The following is a 22,370-nucleotide window of genomic DNA, read 5'->3' on the forward strand; positions in this document are numbered from 1 at the left end:
ACTATTTTAAAATTATACAAGGCCTTGATTTTTTCCAAAATTAGTTATGGATGTGAAATATACTCCTCAGCCACTCCAAGCCGGTTAAAGATATTAGATTCTATACATCATGCTAGTATTAGATTGTCCACAGGAGCCTTTAGAACCTCACCTATCACAAGTCTCCTTGTGGATGCTGGGGAGTTGCCTCTAGACCTTTACAGAATGTCCTCTATTATATGGTATTGGTTTAGATTGCAAAGACTCCCCAATTCTTCAGCCTTCCAGACTGCAAGCCTTGTAAGGCACTCAACATACTTTGAGTTGCACCCAAAATCTCCTCAACCTTTTGGGTTTTGGGTGAAACAAATATTAAACAATCTGGATATAATTAGAATTAAGGTGCTTCCATTCAAGGTATCATTAACGCCTCCATGGAAATTACCTGACGTATCTTTTTGTAATTACTTTATTGGAGTTAAGAAGAATATGACTGACTTAGAATCCAGGTCTCTTTTTATGGAACATGTTGCAGAACATAGGGGATTGACTTTTATATATACTGATGGCTCCAAATCTGATGCTGGCATTGGATTTGGAGTACATAGTAATGATTTTAATTGTAGAGGTGCACTTCCTGTAACAGCTTCCATATTTACTGCCAAACTGTATGACATACTAACCGCTATTGAGAAAATAGCGTTGGAAAAGGAGGGTAATTTTATAATTTTTAGTGATGCAAGGAGTGTTCTTCAAGCTTTAGAAGTTTTTAATTCTAGTAACCCTCTAGTTTTAAAGATATTAGAGTGGCTTTTTATTATTGGACAGAGAGGTATAACAGTTCGATTTTTGGGGGGTTCCAGCACATGACGGTGTGTCTGGGAATGAGAAGGCAGATTTATTGGTGAAGAATGCGGCATCCGAGTTGCTACCAAGGAGGTATCCCATTCCCTGTAATGATTTCTTACCTTACATCAAGAAATTGGTTTGTAATAAATGGCAACAGCACTGGGATAGTCTAGATGGCAATAAAATGAAGGAAGTAACAAATATCATATCACCTTGTAGGTATAACATGATTCCCTGAAAATGGGAGACGACTCTTTGTCGTCTGCGTATTGGGCACACACGGTTGACACACGAGTTTCTGCTGAAGGGCCAACACCAACCGTAGTGCGAGGACTGTTTAGTACCTTTAACAGTGAGGGATTTGTTGACCGAATGCCCTAATTTTACTAACTTAAGAAATAGATGTCTGTTTGAGGCTTGAGGTGAGGATGGCAGGTTTTTCTTGCCAAGATTCTTGGACATGATGTGTCCTACTATGCGAGCGGAATTTTTAATTTATTTCAGAAGCAGGTCTTCTGAAAACTATTTGATTATTATAATGACTTCTTAACTTTTATGGTTTTAATTGAATTCTCTTTTATTTTTCATATTTAATAAATGCTATCGGCGTCAATAACCTTAGATGTCAGGATGCCAGAAAACTTTCAATCAATCAATTAGCTATGGTAAGCAGCTCTTCTAGGAGGACACACCAAAATCAAACCATTGTTCTCTAGTCTTGGGTAGTGCCATATCCTCTGTGCCATAGTCTTCCACTGTCTTGAATTAGAGTTCTCTTGCTTGAGGGTACACTCGGGCACACTGTTCTATCTAGTTTCTCTTCTTCTTGTTTTGTTAAAGTTTTTATAGTTTATATTGGAAATATTTATTTCAATGTTTTTACTGTTTTTGAAATATCTTATTTTTCCTTGTTTCCATTCCTCACTAGGCTATTTTCCCTGTTGGGGCCCCTTGGGCTTATAGCATCCTGCTTTTCCAACTAGGGTTGTAGCTTAGCATTTGATAATAATATATACTTCTACTTATCTTCGTTTCTACTTCATTTCTTTCTTCTCGTCCTCGCTTCACAAGCCCAAACACCAGGTTGTATAGCCGAAAATTATAGATGTGGATATTTCTTTATAATTGCATATCCAATAATCTAATGTCTTAATGAGGTAACAGATATATTACGATATATATAAAGAATAAACTCCAAAATAGTTGCTATGTTTGTGGTGGTGTTTTTTTTTCAATCCTCATTTTTACAAATCAAAATAATAAATAAAAAGTCCAGTGGATTTTACGTCTCCCTCCATAAAGAAAGATAATTATTTCATTATTTGAAAAGAGTAGCAGCCTAACTTGAAATTACTACATTAACCCTTTTACCCCCAAAGGACGTACTGGTACGTTTCACAAAAGCCATCCCTTTACCCCCATGGACGTACCGGTACGTCCTTGCAAAAAAATGCTATAAAAATTTGTTTTTCAATATTAATCTTACCCGATAATCATGTAGCTGTCAACTCTGTTGCTGACAGAAATCTACGGTCGGGATATGCCAGCGATCGCTATACAGGTGGGGGTGTACACAACAGCGCCATCTGTGGTCAGGTACTCCAGTACTTCTTGTCAACACCACCTCAATTTTTCCTCTGTCGTGCCTCCGGCTGGACCTACATGGATGCGCTGTTGATTCTGGAGTTATTGTTCACGATTTGGTGATGTATTTGCTCTAGAGTTTAGCCTTCGCTATTCAGGAAGCTTTGTCATTAGCTTGGCGAGTTTTTTGGAATTAATTTGATTTAATTTTGGTGACGAAGAGAGTATGAACTCTTTCACTTTTCAATGGCCGACCCTTCCCTTAGACGGAAGTGTTGGTGTCGAAGAGAGTATAGACTCTCTTTTTTAATTTTGCTTTACAAAGTTATAGATTTATTTTTTATCTCTCCGCCTTTTAAGGCCTCTTCGATTAACTTCCTTTTATTATAAACTTATTAAAATTAATTTTGGATCTTCAGAGTCGAGCTTTTCGGGCTTTTCCGTCGGCCCCAAGGATCTACCAAGCCCTAGAATGCATCCAGAGCATGCTGAGAAGGAACCGATGCTCAGTCAGGTAGTGGATGAGTCTAACAGGGACACTTTCATCGCTGGCCCTGTTCATCGAGTTAGGGAGACGCCACCTCCGCCCCCTTCAGTATCATCTAGCTGCTCACTGGATAAAGGACATGACGCTAGAGACGGTCTCAGTTCCTGTTTCCGAAGAGAGGAGGTCTACTCTCACGTGGTGAAAGAACAGCTTTCTTCTCAAGGAAGTCTACCTTTGGCTGTTCAGAAACCCGACCGCCGTCTCTTCTCTGACGCATCAGACACGGGCTGGGGTGCGACTTTGGATGGACAGGAATGCTCGGGAACATGGAATCAGGAGCAAAGGACACTTCACATCAATTGCAAGGAGCTGTTGGCGGTTCATCTGGCCTTGATAAACTTCAAGTCCCTCCAGCTTAACAAGGTGGTAGAGGTGGACTCTGACAACACCACAGCCTTGGCTTACATCTCCAAGCAGGGAGGGACTCATTCGTGGAAGTTGTTCTAGATCGCAAGGGACCTCCTCATCTGGTCAAAAGATCGAAAGCTCACGCTGGTAACGAGGTTCATTCAGGGCGATATGAATGTCATGGCAGATCGCCTCAGCCGGAAGGGTCAGGTCATCCCCACAGAGTGGACCCTTCACAAGAAATTTTGCAGCAGACTTTGGGCCCTGTGGGGTCATCCAACCATAGATCTGTTCGCTACCTCGATAACCTAGAGGCTCCCGTTGTATTGTTCTCCGATTCCAGACCCAGCAGCAGTTCACGTGGATGCTTTTCTGCTGGATTGGTCCCATCTCGACCTGTATGCATTCCCGCCGTTCAAGATTGTCAACAGGGTACTTCAGAAGTTCGCCTCTCGCAAAGGGACACGGCTGACGTTGGTTGGCTCCGCTCTGGCCCGCGAGAGAATGGTTCATAGAGGTACTGCAATGGCTGGTCGACATTCCCAGGACTCTTCCTCTAGGAGTGGACCTTCTACGTCTACCTCACGTAAAGAAGGTACACCCAAACCTCCACGCTCTTCGTCTGACTGCCTTCAGACTTTCGAAAGACTCTCAAGAGCTAGGGGCTTTTCGAAGGAGGCAGCCAGAGCGATTGCCAGAGCAAGGAAGACATCCACTCTCAGAGTCTATCAGTCTAAAGGGGAAGTCTTCCGAAGCTGGTACAAGGCCAATGCAGTTTCCTCAACCAGTACCAATGTAACCCAGATTGCTGACTTCCTGTTACATCTAAGGAACGTAAGATCCCTTTCAGCTCCTACGATCAAGGGTTACAGAAGTATGTTGGCAGCGGTTTTCCGCCACAGAGGCTTGGATCTTTCCACCAACAAAGATCTACAGGACCTCCTTAGGTCTTTTGAGACCTCAAAGGAACGTCGGTTGTCCACTCCAGGCTGGAATCTAGACGTGGTCCTAAGGTTCCTTATGTCATCAAGATTTGAACCTCTCCAATCAGCCTCTTTTAAGGACCTCACATTAAAAACTCTTTTCCTCATGTGCTTGACAACAGCTAAAAGAGTAAGTGAGATCCACGCCTTCAGCAGGAACATAGTTTTCACATCTGAAACGGCTACATGTTCCTTGCAGCTCGGTTTTTTGCTAAAACGAGCTTCCTTCACGTCCTTGGCCTAAGTCGTTCGAGATCCCAAGCCTGTCCAACTGGGTGGGGAACGAACTGGAGAGAGTACTTTGCCCAGTTAGAGCTCTTAGGTACTATCTAAAAAGGTCATAACCTTTACGAGGACAATCAGAAGCCTTATGGTGTGCTATCAAGAAGCCTTCTCTTCCAAGGTCTAAGAACTCAGTTTCTTACTATTTCAGGCTCCTGATTAGGGAAGCACATTCTCATCTGAAGGAAGAAGACCTTGCTTTGCTGAAGGTAAGGACACATGAAGTGAGAGCTGTGGCTACTTCAGTGGCCTTCAAACAGAACCGTTCTCTGCAGAGTGTTATGGATGCAACCTATTGGAGAAGCAAGTCAGTGTTCGCATCATTCTATCTCAAAGATGTCCAGTCTCTTTACGAGAACTGCTACACCCTGGGACCATTCGTAGCAACGAATGCAGTAGTAGGCGGGGGCTCAGCCACTACATTCCCATAATCCCATAACCTTTTTAACCTTTCTCTTGAAAACTTTTTATGGGTTGTACGGTCGGCTAAGAAGCCTTCCACATCCTTGTTGATTTGGCGGGTGGTCAATTCTTTCTTGAAAAGCGCCGAGGTTAAAGGTTGTGATGAGGTCCTTTAGTATGGGTTGCAGCCCTTTATACTTCAGCACCTAAGAGTCGTTCAGCATCCTAAGAGGACCGCTACGCTCAGTAAGGAAGACGTACTTAATAAAGGCAGAGTAATGGTTCAAGTCGTCTTCCTTACCAGGTACTTATTTATTTTATGTTATTTTTGAATAACTAATAAAATAAAATACGGGATACTTAGCTTCTTTGTTAACATGTATGCTGGTCTCCACCCACCACCCTGGGTGTGAATCAGCTACATGATTATCGGGTAAGATTAATATTGAAAAATGTTATTTTCATTAGTAAAATAAATTTTTGAATATACTTACCCGATAATCATGATTTAATTGACCCACCCTTCCTCCCCATAGAGAACCAGTGGACCGAGGAAAAAATTGAGGTGGTGTTGACAAGAAGTACTGGAGTACCTGACCACAGATGGCGCTGTTGTGTACACCCCCACCTGTATAGCGATCGCTGGCGTATCCCGACCGTAGATTTCTGTCGGCAACAGAGTTGACAGCTACATGATTATCGGGTAAGTATATTCAAAAATTTATTTTACTAATGAAAATAACATTTTTCATATTTTTTGATAATTTTTTGAGAAAATTCAGGCATTTTCCAAGAGAATGAGACCAACCTGACCTCTCTATGACAAAAATTAAGGCTGTTAGAACAATTAAAAGAAAATATACTGCAAAATGTGCTGGGGAAAAAATAACCCCCTGGGGGTTAAGGGTTGGAAATTTCCAAAAACCCCGGGGGTGAAAGGGTTAATATAAATCTGCACGAATCTGTATGTAATTGCAGGCACATTTTTAAAACATTTTGCTAATGACATCCTTTGTTTCATTAAACAGTATTCCTGCAAAATATGGCCAGAGTTTGTTCCAAGAGGTTCCCTTAAACCGTACCTGTGAAGATGCTGGCATTCCAGACAAGTACTGCTCTTGTCAGAATACAGAAGAAGCTGACCCGACAGACTACAGACTTCATGAAGCAGCTGATGCTGCTATTCAAGTTCTGAATGAGGGTCTGAAGTCTTTCTCAAACTGTACAATTTTAAGCTTAGATAAGGTTAGTAAACCTACCCTATACAGATATTTGGTTAGAAAAAATATGCATCATCTATGACAAAGTGTTTATATTAAAAATATCTTTTAACTGATAATAACACAAAAATTAATTCCTTGCCATGTTTACGTTAAGGAATTGGGATTTCCTTGGAGCATTTTTAATTTTGTATTTATGATAAGTGTATGATGGGAGATGAGAATGAGAGAGAGATTGTGTGTGTGTGTGTGTAGATTGCCTTACCATATGTAAGAGAGAGATTACAAGAGAGGAAGTGAGGAGAGCACTAGATGAAACGAGAGTAGGAAAAGCATCTGGTATGGATGGTGTGAGAGCTGAGATGTTGAAGGAAGGGTGTGTGACTGTACTTGAATGGTTGGTGAGATTGTTTAATATGTGTTTTGTGTTGTCAATGGTACCAGTAGATTGGGTTTGTGCATGTATTGTACCACTATACAAGGGTAAGGGAGATGTGCATGAGTGTTGTAATTCAAGGGGTATTAGTTTGTCGAGTGTAGCTGGAAAAGTGTATGGTAGAGTACTGATTAATAGGATTAAGGATAAAACAGAGAATGCAATCTTAGAAGTACAGGGAGGTTTTAGAAGTGGTAGGGGTTGTATGAATCAGATTTTTACAGTTAGGCAGATATGCGAGAAATATATAGCAAAAGGTAAGGATGTGTATGTTGCATTTATGGATCTGGAGAAAGCGTATGATAGAGTTGATAGGGAAGCAATGTGGAATGTGATGAGGTTATATGGAGTTGGTGGAAGGTTGTTGCAAGCAGTGAAAAGTTTCTACAAAGGTAGTAAAGCATGTGTTAGGATAGGAAATGAAGTGAGCGATTGGTTTCCGGGAGAGTGGGACTGAGACTAGGATGGGTAATGTCACCATGGTTGTTTAACTTGTATGTTGATGGAGTGGTGAGAGAGGTGAATGTTCGATAGCTTGGACGAGCATTGAAATTGGTAGACGAGAATGACCATGAATGGGAGGTAAATCAGTTGTTGTTTGCAGATGATACTATACTGGTTGCAGACGCGGAAGAGAAGCTTGGCCGATTAGTGACAGAATTTGGAAGGGTGTGTGAGAGAAGGAAGTTGAGAGTTAATGTGGGCAAGAGTAAGGTTATGAGATGTATGAGAAGGGAATGTAGTGCGAGGTTGAATGTCATGTTGAATGGAGAGTTACTTGAGGAGGTGGATCAGTTTAAGTACTTGGGGTCTGTTGTTGCAGCAAATGGTGGAGTGGAAGCAGATATACGCCAGAGAGTGAATGAAGGATGCAAAGTGTTGGGAGCAGTTAAGGGAGTAGTAAATAATAGAGTTGGGCATGAATGTAAAGAGAGTTCTGTATGAGAAAGTGATTGTACCAACTGTGATGTATGAATCGGAGCTGTGGGGAATGAAAGTGACAGAGAAACAGAAATTGAATGCGTTTGAGATGAAGTGTCTAAGGAGTATGGCTGGTGTATCTAGAGTAGATAGGGTTAGGAACGAAGTGGTGAGGGTGAGAACGGGTGTAAGAAATGAGTTAGCAGCTAGAGTGGATATGAATGTGTTGAGGAAGCTCTGAATGATAGGAGGATAGATGTGAGAGAGGTAAGAGAGCGTGCTAGAAATAGGAATGAATGTTGAGCAATTATGACGCAGTTCCGGTAGGTCCTGCTGCTTCCTCCGGTGCCTTGGATGATCGCGGAGGTAGCAGCAGTAGGGGATTCAGCATTATGAAGCTTCATCTGTGGTGGATAATGTGAGAGGGTGGGTTGTGCCACCCTAGCAGTACCAGCCAAACTCGGTTGAGTCCCTTGTCAGGCTGGGAGGAACATAGAAAGGAGACGTCCCATTTTTTGTTTCATTTGTTTGATGTCAGCTAACCCCCAAAATTGGGGGAAGTGCCTTGGTATATGTGTGTGTATTTATATATTAATTATTTTTCTAGATTAATGCAAACCAATCAACCTTGACAATGAGTAGAAGTAATAACCAAAAGTAAGCACTGGATTATTGCCTTGATTATATAAATGTGGAAATGAGATCTCATTTCTTATTGAAATATTAGTCTGCTTAAAGCTAAATCTTAATTAGTTTGAAGGATTGCTTTGAAATAAAGTGGCTACAAATTGGACTAGGCTTATGTCTTCTGAGCCTTGTCACTAACAAAACAAAAATTAACAAACCTTCCACTGGTTGGAAGTAGATAATGGGATGGTTTTTGTTTGTATCCATTCTTATTAAAGATAAAATAAGATTAGTTTTAAACCAGAAATCTGACTAGTGTTCAAACACTGCTGGTTATTGTCAAGGTATAATAGAGAAGTTAAGATGGAAATATAGTGTAGAGATATCAAGCCCATTTAGGTTTTATATGCTCCATTCAGAAACATTCCAGATAAAAATCAATAGCCCGGAACAATTCTATGAAATAAGTCTTTAATGGAACATTTAGAACAAGAAATGGCCATCTGAAAGAAAAAATTGCCTTTACATAAGAACTGGATCAAAAAGGTTTCTTGAGAGGCAACTCATAAATTTGAGAAAAAAAAGTGCCAACATCAGATGTTTCTCGAGAACCAAATATAGGCACTACTTATGAGAACATGGGATAAGTAGGATTGCCAACCAGAACACATGAGATGCTGTCAATAAATTTAAATGATTAATATAGAATTCTGGATTGTGGGATTTATCATTGACCTTACTTCCTACCTCAGTTTATACCAGTGTTTGACATTTCATGTTCAGCTTTTTAGCAATCGATTTCAAGTTCATTAGTTCCTACTTTTAGTTCCATATGAATTTTGTTATATTATTGGATATTTTTTTTAATTTACTTTGAATTAGGAAACTTGCATAAATTTAATTGTGCTAAATTAAAGTTTTTCCTAGATTTATTTTACATATTTTGTAACTTTACATTTTCGTTAGCCAATGTGATATGAAACGTCGTAAGGAAGACCGACATTTTTTAAATTTTTAGTCAGTCGTACTCATTCATTAAATAAATTTTTGTTTATGTGTCGTTAATTATGTTATACCCATTAAGGAATCCTATTTTTCTTTTGTGTTGGAATTCCCATTTATACTTATATGGTAGTGTAATCATAAGGCTATAATTACTTTTTGAGATGTAATTGGAAGGCATATTACTTGTGGAACTGATCATGAGTACCACTTGTTTTTAGAAATTGATATCTATAAATTTTTAATGAATATCTTGTGTCTAAATTTTTTAGCAAACCATTTTCTATGTAAAACTGTTATTGGGTAGTTCCTTTGCAGACAAGAATTTAATTCTCCTTGATTAGCAATTGTCGCATTATTATTTCCAGACATTTTCTTCATTTGACGAATGTAGCTTATATATGTTAATACTTAATACAAGTCATCAACCTTTAAATAAGTATGATGTTGGTAAATATGAAATAGCTGTTAAACTTGGGTAAACATCGTTGACCACAAGGTGGCAGGTAAGTCCCACGCACCTAACAGGTAAAGCAGCCTTCACTTTGACTTTGGCTGCCAGATTACGGACATACTTTTCTCAGTGTTCTCATCCGGTTTTAATCTTTTGCATTTCCTTTCAGATTGAATATTTGGTCTTGCAGTTGTGTGAGGGACATCAAGATTGGATTTGCAGTGATTCATGATAACTTTAATTGGGGTACAATTTCTGTGCTACCTGCTACTATCCAATACAATATACTTGTTCTTGTCGAGCAGCATCTCTGTTGCTGTCCTATTCCTTGGGTGTGTGGCTGACATTGTGAGCCTAAGAAAGGTTTTTCTTGGACATTGCTGGTGCTCTATCAGCAGATCGCTGCCAAGTGTAAAGGGAGGGGCACTGTTCTTCTTCCCCTTAGTGTCTTTCAATCCAGGAAGGTGCTAAGGATGTATAATCTGACTATTGTGTCCTGCCTTATGAGTGTCATCTTCGGCCTACACGACTCTGGATAAAATGAATTTCAAGTTTCCCCTTTTCTTTTCTTCTTCACCAAAACTTCTTAGAAGTTTGAGAAGAAGATTTCATTGTAAAGTCCAGGAAGTCTGATCAATACAAGTTTTCGCTCGCTCACTATTAGCGTTTCTCTCGCTGTGAAAGAAACAGTGCTGTATGCACACTGTTGGGATGAAGGGCACCACCCTTCATTCCTCTTCCTGAATGAGCTGGGCCTCTTTAAGAGTAGAGTATAGTAGAGTGCCAAAACCTAACACCTGGGGAAGCATAGTGGTATGACATTAAAGGGCTCCAGCCCTTGCCTCAATCACCAAGTCTCACAATAGACCTGTCACTGGTGCTACTGATCAAGGTGACGAGCAATGCTCTAGTCACTCCTCTGCCAGGGACACTCCCCAGATGGTTTGGTGATTTTCTCTTCACGCCAACAAACTCCCAGACTACCATAGCTGCCCTGACAAATTCTCCTGATATTGTTGATTTCTCAGACTAGTTTTTGGGGTTTCATGAGATGAAGATCCATGAGGACAATCATTCAATCATGATCACCTCTTAGCCCCTCTCCAAGTGCACAATCACTTCTTGGCCCCTCTCTAAGTGCACGATAACTTCTTGACCAATCTCCGAGTGCACAATCACTTCTTGGCCCCCTCTCCAAGTGAACGATCACTTTTTGGTCCCTCAGCAAGTGCACAATCACTTCTTGCCCCCTCTCCACGTGCACAATCACTTCTTGGCCCCCTCTCCAAGTGCACAATCACTTCTTGGCCCTTCTCCAAGTGAACAATCACTTCTTGGTCCCCTCTCCAAGTGCACAATCACTTCTTGGCCCTTCTCCAAGTGAAGAATCACTTCTTGGCTCCCTCACCAATTGTACGATCACTTCTTGGCCCCCTCTCCAAGTGCACAATCACTTCTTGGCCCTTCTCCAAGTGAACAATCACTTCTTGGCCCCCTCTCCAAGTGTACGATCACTTTTTGGTCCCTCAGCAAGTGCACAATCACTTCTTGGCCCTTCTCCAAGTGCACAATCACCTCTTGGCCCTTCTCCAAGTGCACAATCACTTCTTGGCCCCCTCTCCAAGTGCACAATCACATCTTGCCCCCCCTCTCCAAGTGTACGATCACTTATTGGCCCCCTCCCCAAGTGCACGATCACTTCTTAGCCCCCCTCTAAACGCATGATTGTCCCAATGAACACAATTGTTGGCAGAATCTACAACATTAACAAGTTCATGATCGTCAACAAACATTTCCATTAGCATGAGAGACAACACAAGTATGATCGTACCCATGCCCATGAGAGTTGGCACAAACTTCAATGCACTGGGAACAACGAGTAGCCTACACTCGTATGTGTGGGGAAGGTGTTTATTGCTTGAGCAAACACAATAGCACCCACAACCTGTGCTCAGTTCTTACGATGACGAGCACAGGTATTAATAGTAGGAATAAAGGGCGACCTCCTTTCTCCCCTTTCTGGATGTTCAACTTATCTTTTGCTCCTCGGAAAAGTGATAAGCAGTGAGCGCCTTCCCAATGAAAGAAAATGCTACTCAAACATAAGGAAGAAATCACTAAGCACAAGACGACTGATCGGATCTAGTCTTGCAAGAGTGTGACCAATCCTTTTGCATGATTTTGTGGGAGTAGTATTATACCAATACTCAACTCTAAAAGGTGTTTTGGTACTAGGTAAGGCTGTTCTCGAGCTCATAAGTCCCTTGCCTGGGAGTTACTTCCAGATTCAGCTGAGCAGCTTCTTGTAGACCTTTACTTGGGTGCAGTCAGATAATTTATTCCTCATGAGTGCTCCCACCAGAGATTGCTGCAGTGGTGTCTAAAGCATCACGGGTTACCCATCCTCGCCAAATCTTGGTTCCGGTGAATGCGGCAATAAGGGAGTATCTAAAGTGGTGGTTGAACAAAGAAAACCTTGCCAGGGGAGATGTGATCTGTGCTTCTAACTCTGCAATCTTTCCAGCAGAGTTTGGTAGGGCACTCAGTAGGGTTGATGAGCAACAAATGTTTCTAAGCTCTGGGAGGGTAAAGAAGCTGATCTTCAGGAATACGATTTCACACTAACTTTGTGAAACTATCAGGTGCTTCTATTTCCCAGATGATGTGCAAGGAAGTGGACCTTTGGAGGATGCAGGCTCACAAAGTCAAAAGTATCGGTTCTACTTTAGCCTTCAGGAAGAATCTGTCGGAAACGAAGGTCACAAAGGCAGGAGTCTGGAAATGTCATATAAAATTCACTGCCCACTACCTCCGGGGATATACCCACAAGTCCGTGAATACCTTTTCCTTTGGACCGGTGATAGTTGCTTAACAGATAATGAAGTGAACCCACCTCCTCATGGTTAAAGTAGCATCGTATCTGAAAGCGGTTGTGACAAAAGTCTAGAGTGAAAAGTAGAATGACTGACATTTTTTTCCTTTGTTCTTCCCTTCACTTAGGGTGCAGCACTAGTGTCGTTATGTTGCTGGACTGGATGCTAGAGCCAGGCAAGCTATTCACCAGAATGAATACAATTTAATTGTATTTGCCTCATTTTCGGAGCAAGGTGGACCAATGAACCTGTTGTACAGTATACACATTCGCTGATCATGTAATGTCTATACACTGAATAAAATATCCTTTAGGATAGGTTCTTCATTAACTTCCATTTACGGTAATGGCCTATCCTAACTCGTGTTACATCCTTGGGACATAGTTCATTAACATATCCCTGGTCAGTTTACCAAACCAATTTTGGTTTGGTCACAGGAATTTCCTCCCCCCTCAGGATAAGTCTCTTGTTAAAGGTTGATGGTTTGTATTGAGTTGAAATAAATTATAAATTTTTTAAGTATTTTGTATTTTTCATAAGCTTACAAACCTGAGACCTTTAAGTTTACCTGGCAAGTGGGCAAGACTAGTCTGCCACTTGGTAATTGATTTACCATGTTTACGGGTTGTTTACCTTGTACTGTACAGTATAAAGTTTATCAGTCGTTCTAGTTTTGACAACGTAATACTGTACTCCTAATTAAAGGTGTCAGGTTTTATGGATGGGAAATATGTAAATTACTTTAAATTTCCTTATGCTTCCCCTTTTATATTACTTTCCTTGTTGTTCTACTTTCCATAACCCTTTTACCCCCAAAGGACATACTGGTACGTTTCACAAAACTCATCCCTTTACCCCCATGGACGTACCGGTACGTCCTTGCAAAAAAATGCTATAAATTGTTTTTTTTCATATTTTTTATAATTTTTTGAGAAAACTCAGGCATTTTCCAAGAGAATGAGACCAACCTGACCTCTCTCTGACAAAAATTAAGGCTGGTAGAGCAATTAAAAAAAAGTATACTGCAAAATGTGCTAGGGAAAAAAATAATCCCTGGGGGTTAAGGGTTGGAAATTTCCAAATAGCTTGGGGGTAAAAGGGTTAAAAACATTGATTTTTTTATAGAGATTGATTTCTGTCCTCGCCCTCATTTCATTATCCAATTAACTACAGCATAATGGTCTTTATATTGTCTTTTTGCAGTATAATATTTGCAAAATATTTCAATTTGATTGAAATTTTCAAACCAATTGTCTTAACATAAAGAGGACAATAATATACAGCAGTAATTAGTTTGAAGGAAAAGGGAAAAACTTTTATGTTCCAACAGAAGTTTTAATAGATCTTTTACTTCTGTGTTCTTGCTGAAGTACCTGCATTTATATATTTTATACATTTTCATACATTATTCCATTTTATTTGTCCAAACTTAGTTGAACAAACCAAAGAATGAATTAATTATAAATTTTTCTTAATTTCACCCTTTATAAAAATAATCTTTGAAACTGTATACTTCATAGCCCAGTTTTGTGACTTAATTCATTTAAGAAAATATGCTTTCCAGTTTATTCGTTGTAATGAGAAGTGTCTTTAATACCTTACCAAATTATCTCATCACTTCCCTTTAGGTAAAGTCTTGAACTTGATGCAAATAAATAATCCTCCCTCCTCCTATAGAAATCTCATACCTATACTTTGAATTTTTGTGTAGGTCACCTTTATAAAAATACAATGAGTACAAATTGTGTGTTTATTGGAATCAGTTGGTACAAATTCTTTTTCCATCCAATGGACAAATTTTGATGCACAGTACATTTTCATATTTTATTTTTCAATACTCTTGAACATTTTTTAGTGGGAAGGAAGGGTTGTGTTGACTGTGACACGATAATGTTGGCTGTCACTGTTGTTTACTGGTATATGAACAGGAAACAGTAGTATGTAAAGGTGCATATACAGTAGTGACTTTTTTAACAAAATTTATGTGCCTAAAAAGTTTTGATATGTTCATTTATTTCCAAAACTTCTCCATATTATATAAAACAATACCTCCAGTTTTCTGTATATTGTAATAAAGTATTTGCTGTCTATACACCTTACATACTGTACATTGAAGAGGCATTAGAAAATTTGTTACGTAGTTCAGACGGCATACGCTAAATATTTTATTTTTTAATTAATAATGTTTACTATATGAAGAGTTGAAGGACACTTGATATTTAATACTAATAGCTTTACTTAAAGGATTTGTTCCCTTACAGGTCATCAACGGACGTATTGGGCAGCCCAAGGAGGCACCGGCTGCCAGTTACAAATACACCATTTTCATTGACATCATCGTCTTATTTGTCACAAAGCCCGGTATGTGATTCTCTTTATTACTTTTCAGTGGTATTTTTAATGTACTGTATATATTTGGTACTGTATTTTCTTTATACTAGCTACTGCTAAAATTTCATGGTAAAATTTCTGGGGCGGCCTGTGACGGCCGGTGAGAAAGGTCCTTCCTTATACCTTTCCTAATATAAATCTTCCAAATATACTAGAGAAAGATAAAAGCATGGAATGCAGAGGTTACAACCCTCGCGCGAACACCTTGTAGGTGTCGTGTATTAAACAAAGGCGTGTGAAAACCACTATTCACAGGTTGTCTTCCATTTAGATAATCCCTTCATCAATGGGGAGGGCCGTGACAGGCCCTAGAGAACATGGTTGAACTCCCCAACGACACCTACCACGCGCGCCCTCTAGGACATTCTTCTGTAATTGGACTTGCATCAAGCCGAGTTTTTTTTGGGCACAGTGTTTTTTCGAAGAGTTTCTCGTTATTTCAACATGACTGACGTTGTTACTTCACCCTTATCAATGTTAAGTACCATAGTTTGTTTTGGCAGTTTTTGGCAGTACCGGGCATTTGTTCTGTTTCCAATATGGTGGTTTTTAGTTTTGGAAGCGATTGTCCTGCCGAGGTATCGGCAGCCATTTTGGGTATGTTCGCTTCGGTAAATTTTCTAGTTATTTTTGCCCATCTGGTACTCTGTCAGCTAGGTTATATCACTTACGTTTTATGGCCTTTTATGTTATCATTAATTATTATTAGTTTTTACTATGGTATTTACTTGCTTGCAAGTCCAATTTGGCTAAAATTTTTTATAATCTGGAATTGCAATTTACTGATTTTTTTTATCTTGGCTAATGTAGACTTTATGGTAATACATACATTGTAGACAACAATTAATTAAGTAATTGGGCAATTTTTACTTTAATGAAGGTATTCTAAAGATAAAAGACGTGAGATTGAACTAAATTGACATAAAAAAAAAAAAAAATCTAGTAACCGGGACACTATTAAAAGGAAACGTAGTCTTCACATTAAACACTCTTGTTAAATGTAGTCAAATAGTAGCCAAGAACTAAGTACGGTGGCAGATTTTAGTGTGTTCTCTGCACCTTCAAATGTTTTTAATGAGTAAGGTATAAAAGGATAGATCAAATAAAAAATTTTATCATAGCACTATATGGTCATTTATTAGAAGTATATAAATGTGGGTTCAAGTAGGCTTCTTCAGATTCTTCAAAACTTTATATATATATAAACCAAACTCCAACAATATACAGTACATAATTCCATGAACTGTACTGAAGTTGTACCACTAGCAACTCCACATACCGAAGTTGCCATACTGCCAGCAGTCATTGATGTGTCTTCAGGTAATCCAGTACAGTCAGCCCTTCATATCCACGTGTTCTTTCTTTGCAATTTCTCTCTTTCGCGATACATAAAACCGTATAACCTATTAAATAAAAAATCACATTCGCGGGATCGCGATAAGTACTCTCCTGGTCTAACGATTTTAAACAGCCCATGCTCCTTTGCACCACTTCCCCCTCTGCCCAGCACAACATCCCATCTCGCGTGTCGGTCCATTTTGAGCAGAATCATGTTTTTATTATTATTGGAAAAGTAGGATGCTATAAGCCCAAGGACTCCAACAAGGAAATGATCTGCAAGAGAATGAATTAATAACATAAAATATTTTATAAACAACAAAAACATTAAAATAAATCTTTCCTATATAAACTATAGAAACTTCAAAAAACAAGAGGAAGATAAATAAGATGGAATAGTGGGCATGAGTGTACCCTCAAGCAAGAGAACTCTACCCCAAGACAGTGGGAGACCATGGTACAGAGGCTATGGCACTATCCAAGACTAGAGAATAATGGTTTGATTTTGGAGTGTCCTTCTCCTGGAAGAGCTGCTTACCATAGATAAAAGTCCTTTCTTCCCTTACCAAGAGGAAAATAGCCATTGAGCAATGAATGCAGTAGGTAAGTAACCCTTTGAGTGAAGAAGAAATTTTTGGTAATCTCTAAGTTGCGAGGTGTATTAGGGCAGAGGAGAATGTGGAAAGATATGCCAGACTATTCAGTGTATGTGTTGGGACAGGAAAAATGAGCCATAACCTGAGAGTGGTATCCAATGTAGCATTGTCTGGTCAGTCAACGGACTCAATAACTCGCCAGCAGTAGTATCTCAACAGGAGGCTGTTGCCCTGTAAAAAAAAATATTTGTATACAGTATTACATACGCCTGTACAGTGTTTATATTAAGTGGATAATGTATTGTAGATGTGTAATTCCCTACAGTCCTGCGCAAGAGACGATGCATCAGGAGTTGCGTCATGCTTCAAGATTGCGTAGAATTTTGTACGAAATTGGTTAGTGGTCTTTGTATAAAATATGTACACTTAGTTAATCTTAAATACAGTATCATTGTATACTATACAGTAATATATAGTACAGTATTGTTTAACTATGCTGTACAGTACTGTACGTAAATTACTACTGTACTCTACATTGTGTAAATATAGGCTATGTGTACAGTAAGTTGTCAACAGTGCAAGTTATCAGAATGAAAACAGTTATTTTGTACTGTAGTGATATTACTATACATATATAACTGTAATACTGTATACTGTACACTACAGTATCAGTGAGTGTTAAATTAGATAGGAACAACAGTTTATTCCTAGATACATACTTCCGAATCATTTGTATGGGGTTTACTCCTGATCATGTTTTCTACGACAAGTCAATCAAAATTTGGTTAACTGCGTCATGCTTCGTGCTGGATAAACACAGCGCATGTAAAAGGAGCAAGTGGGAAGTTGCCAGTGTCTCCTCACAACACTAACACTCTTGGTTGTGAAGTGAAGAGGTTGTTCTCTCACTTCCTCTGTACGATAGAGCTTTTCACATTCATCTCGTCTAACCTTTAGTGTTTAGAGCTCTTGGCTTGTTTTATCATTAATTCACAAACATTTGAGTGGCTATTGATTAACTGGGAGATACGAGTGAGTGCGTATGTCCAGTAATTCTCGGTATTTAAGTTTTGCAGGACAGGATAGCAGCAATTGTGGCATCCTTATAAGCTGGGTGGACATAGATACACACTGTCTGTGTCCCTCTTGCCTAGACAAGAGATGTTGAAGAGAATCTCCATGTAATTATTATAGGGAGTGGTCTCCCTCCCTGTAGGCGAGTTATGTTTGTTGTCGCAGGAAACTTAGAGATTTCTACATTGCTGAGTCTCTTCACGATGGAAGTTAGAGAATAATGTCATTCTATGTGGCGAGAACCTTTCTTCAATATTACGTGTCAAAAGTTATGTGAAGCCTTATTTTCAAGCAACACACATTCAGAAGTGTCGATTATGCACAAAGAGACCTTGAGGAGCCAATTCTCAATTCATCATACAGGATGATGAAAAATGAACAGGCATATTCTAAAGACATTCAGAAGTGTGTCGATTACTCACAGCGAAACCTTGAGGAGCTAGGTCCCAGCTCATCATACAGAATGAGGAAAAATTAACAGGCGTATTCTATAAGACGTTCCTGTTGGAGGGAGCCCAGAGTGGTGTGGAAGTTGTTCCCCTAAGTCAAGAGGCAACAATGTTGGAAGAAGAAAGACTATATTTTTCAGCTCAGGAACCAAGTTTGCCTTATGACCATGTGGTCCCCAAGCTGAGGTCTCCTCTACAGAGTCTCAAGAAATCTTTAGAAGCTTATAATAGGGGTGGCTAGACTGCATCAGCTGCAGCCACACCCCAAGGCTCCCCAGAACTATGCGTTCCTTTCAGCCCACCCTCTCCGGAAGTCGAGGAGATTCACCAATACCCATGCTTGTCAGAATTCAAGCAGGAGCATCGGTCAGCCAGACTATTCTGTACACGCTGCCATCTTGGCACATGATGTCGTCATGCGCGTCGACTTTGCTGTGCGTGAAGAGATTGTCATGTGCAAGACAAGACCACAATTCACCCCTGGATATTCCCCACAAAAACATCATATGCTAGATTTAGGCATGAGTATTTTTTTTCCAAAGCAGTGTGATTGAAGTATCCTCCCTGAAATGTTCAGGTGGTGGCCAAATTATGGCCCCACAAACATGATTAATGAGCATTGAATGATTGGTTGCTAAAGGGATTCCCCTTCACGTATATTGAAAGGTGAAGTTAGGAAAGCAAGACTTTTACCCAGCAGTGGAACAACAGTCTGACATGAGTCAACCTGACTAAGAGGCGTAAACAAGGCCAGTGTCAAAGATGAAGCCGGGGCTTTTTAGGCAACAAGCCTTTTACTTGTAATGTACTGAAGATGAACAAAATGAACTGGGAAGAAGCTTCCCCAGACATACCTCCATCCCCTGATCTCACTGTAATGCGCTTAGGACTGAAGAAAGGGAGGATGTTCGAGACAAACTAGGTTTGTTTTGTTACTAAATACAAACCAACGCTATTTATAGAGGGTATTATTTTTGGCGAAGCTGAAAGAGGAGCCATTAGACTTTTAGCCGGAGTTAACCACCCACCCACTAGTTGACGGGATTAGTAGCTACCCCGCTCACTCACTTACCTCCGCTGTAAAGCCACATTGCTTTTGGCTCGAGGAGAGAGACATTGTACCTCTCCACTCCAACTTGCTGGCCATTTGATTTATATTTTCTTTTTTATTATTATTATTATTATTATTATTTGCTAAGCTACAACCCTAGTTTGAAAAGCAGGATGCTATAAGCCCGAGGGGCCCCAAAAGGGAAAATAGCCCAGTAAGGAAAGGAAAAATAAAATATTTTAAGAACAGTAACAACATTCAAATAAATTTTTCCTATATAAACTATAAAAACTTAAACAAAACAAGAGGAAGAGAAATCAGATAGAAGTGTGCCCGAGTGTACCCTCAAGCAAGGGAACTCTAACCCAAGACAGTGGAATACCATGGTACAGAGGTTATGACACTACCCAAGACTAGAGAACAATGGTTTAGTTTTGGAGTGTCCTTCTAGAAGAGCTGTTTACCAAAGCTAAAGAGTCTCTTCTACCCTTACCAAGAGGAAAGTAGCCACTGCACAATTCCAGTGCAGTAGATAACCCTATGAGCGAAGAAGAATTGTTTGGTAATCTCAGTGTTGTCAGGTATGTGAGAACAGAGGAGAATCTGTAAAGAGTATGCTAGACTATTGTGTGTGTGTGTGTAGGCAAAGGGAAAGTGAACCGTAACCAGAGAGAAGGATCCAATGTAGTACTGTCTGGCCAGTCAAAGGACGTCATAACTCTCTAGTGGTAGTATCTCAACAGGTGGCTGGTGCCTTGGCCAACCTACAAGCTTAGGTTTTTCATTTTACAATGGACACTCTGCATACAATTGTATAAACAGACAAATTTTCCAACATCCGATGGAAAATTCGATCAAATATTCAACTTGACCCCCGATATAATTTCCAACATACGATGTAGAGGTTTCTCGAAGCGTTGCAGTTTCTTGGTTATTCCGCTAGACGGCAGCATGGCGGGAGGGACGCCAGTTAGCGTCATGTCGGTCAGTTCACAGTTCTCCTGCGCATCGTGTGGTTCTCCCCTGTTCAGTTCGTAATCAAGTGCTTAATATTTTTCTTTTTCACATTTCCTTTCTTTATTTTATAATCATGGGTCCTAAGAAGGCTAGCGAAAGTTGTAGTAGTGGTGAAAAAAGGAAGAAGGTAATGCTTTCCTGAGAATTAAAACAAGAAATTATAGAAAAACACGAGTGCGGTATGTGTGCGAGTGATCTGGCTAAGTAATATGAATTAACATGTCTACGATCTCGACGATCATCAAGCAAAAGGCAGCCATTGAAGTGGTCAAACCATCCAAGGGGATCACCATCATCTCTAAACATTGCAGCCCTACCCTGGAAGAGATGGAATGCCTTTTGTTTATATGGATAAAGGACAAGGAGATTGCTGGCGATACGATCACTGAAATGATCATTTGTGAGAATGCCAGCGCTATCTATTGCGACTTGAAAGCAGCGGGCTATAGGGGTAATGCGGGGGAGAGTTCAACCCACCCTACAACAGAGGAATTCAAGGCGTCTCGCAGTTGGTTTGAGAAATTTAAGAAATGGACCGGGATTCATTCAGTTGTAAGGCATGGGGAGGCTTAAAGTTCAGACACCAAGGCCGGCAACAAATTTAAGCGATTCGAAAAGATCGTGCAGGAAAAAGGCTCCATAGAGCAACAAGTGTTCAATTGTGATGATGAAACTGGTCTTTTTTGGGAAAAAATGCCTAGTTGAACATACATCACCACCAAAGAGAAGAAAATGCCTGGACATAAGTCTATGAAGGATCGGTTGACTTTTGCCCCATGTGCCAATGCCAGTGGGGACTGCAAAATCAAGCCATTAATGGTTTACCTTTCTGAAAACCCTAGGGCATTTAAGGCGCATAAAGTCAATAACGACTTGCTGCAAGTTTTCTGGCGTGCTAAGGTTTGGGTTACGAGGCTCTTCTTTGTTGAATGGGAACCAAGTTTTGGGCCTTGGGGTCAAGAAGTACCTTTGAGATATTAATTTGCCTTTGAAGTGCTTGCTTTGCCTGGATAATGCTCCCGCTCACCCCCCAGGACTCGAAGATGATATCCTCAATGAGTTCAAGTTTATCAAAGTGCTTTATCTCCCACCAAACACCACCCCTATCCTCCAGCCTATGGACCAGCAAGTCATCAATAATTTTAAGAATCTTTGCTTCTGATCTGAGGGTGTTCACAGAACATAATTTGCATTGCTGGGCAGGCTTGTCGGAGCATTTTGCTCGTCCTTGGACTCCTTGAGAGGCAAGCTAGTGAAAAAGGCAAGGTAAAATTCTCGAGATCTGGTTCTCATAAAAAAAATTAAAATAGGGTTACCCAGAAAATGTAGCATTTTCTGCATTGGGTTTCCAGGGGAAGAAGACCCTGCAAGTAGGCTTGTTAACTTGGCTAGAAAAAAAAAAAAAATCAAAGCAAGGGGTAGTTAGGTCCTTGACTTAAGTCCTGACTGGGATTGCGACGATAATCTTAGGAGATAATGAAAAAACCCTCTTCCCAACTCAATAATAGTTCTGAGATAGTTCTGTCCTCCAGAAACCTTGGTGACAAGGGCGTTGATAGTTCTTTCAGGCAGGGACTTCTAGTATCTCAGACCAGGGCTTGCTTCAAGATCAATCTAGAGCTAGATCTGAACTTCCATAAAGGCTACAGGAATGGTTTTCAAAATTGTCAAACAATCCTTAGTCAAGGTGACAAGGTCTTAGAATGCTCTCCACTCTAGACCAAGCCTAGAAAGGGTTCTACTTTGACTTGGATAGCCCATGTTTGTTGACTAACCTCCCAGGGAAGGAGTTAGTTTAGGATTCTATGTGATGTGTCAAACATGCTCATTGCGACAACTGTAGTCTAAGAGTGATCGAGTAGCTCTCTCTATTTGGTCCGGAGGTCTCCTCGGGCTCATTGTGAGAGGTTCTAGGTCCATTGATCGTTTCTGATTCATAATAAGTTA

The 22,370-nt window shown here is 40.1% G+C and overlaps 1 protein-coding gene across 5 annotated transcripts in view; it reads left to right on the forward strand.

Moving 5' to 3' along the window:
• LOC137630378 (uncharacterized) overlaps nucleotides 1–22,370 on the forward strand; it is a 209,845-nt gene that overhangs the window by 175,708 nt on the left and 11,767 nt on the right. For all 5 annotated transcript variants that reach the window (XM_068361818.1, XM_068361817.1, XM_068361816.1 and 2 more), the window contains 2 exons: nucleotides 6,003–6,219; nucleotides 14,769–14,868. In XM_068361818.1, coding sequence (XP_068217919.1) covers nucleotides 6,003–6,219; nucleotides 14,769–14,868 — 317 coding nt within the window. The remainder of the gene's footprint in view (nucleotides 1–6,002; nucleotides 6,220–14,768; nucleotides 14,869–22,370) is intronic.

Source organism: Palaemon carinicauda, chromosome 38 (assembly GCF_036898095.1).
Source record: "Palaemon carinicauda isolate YSFRI2023 chromosome 38, ASM3689809v2, whole genome shotgun sequence".
In the NCBI taxonomy this organism is placed as follows: Eukaryota; Metazoa; Arthropoda; class Malacostraca; order Decapoda; family Palaemonidae; genus Palaemon; species Palaemon carinicauda.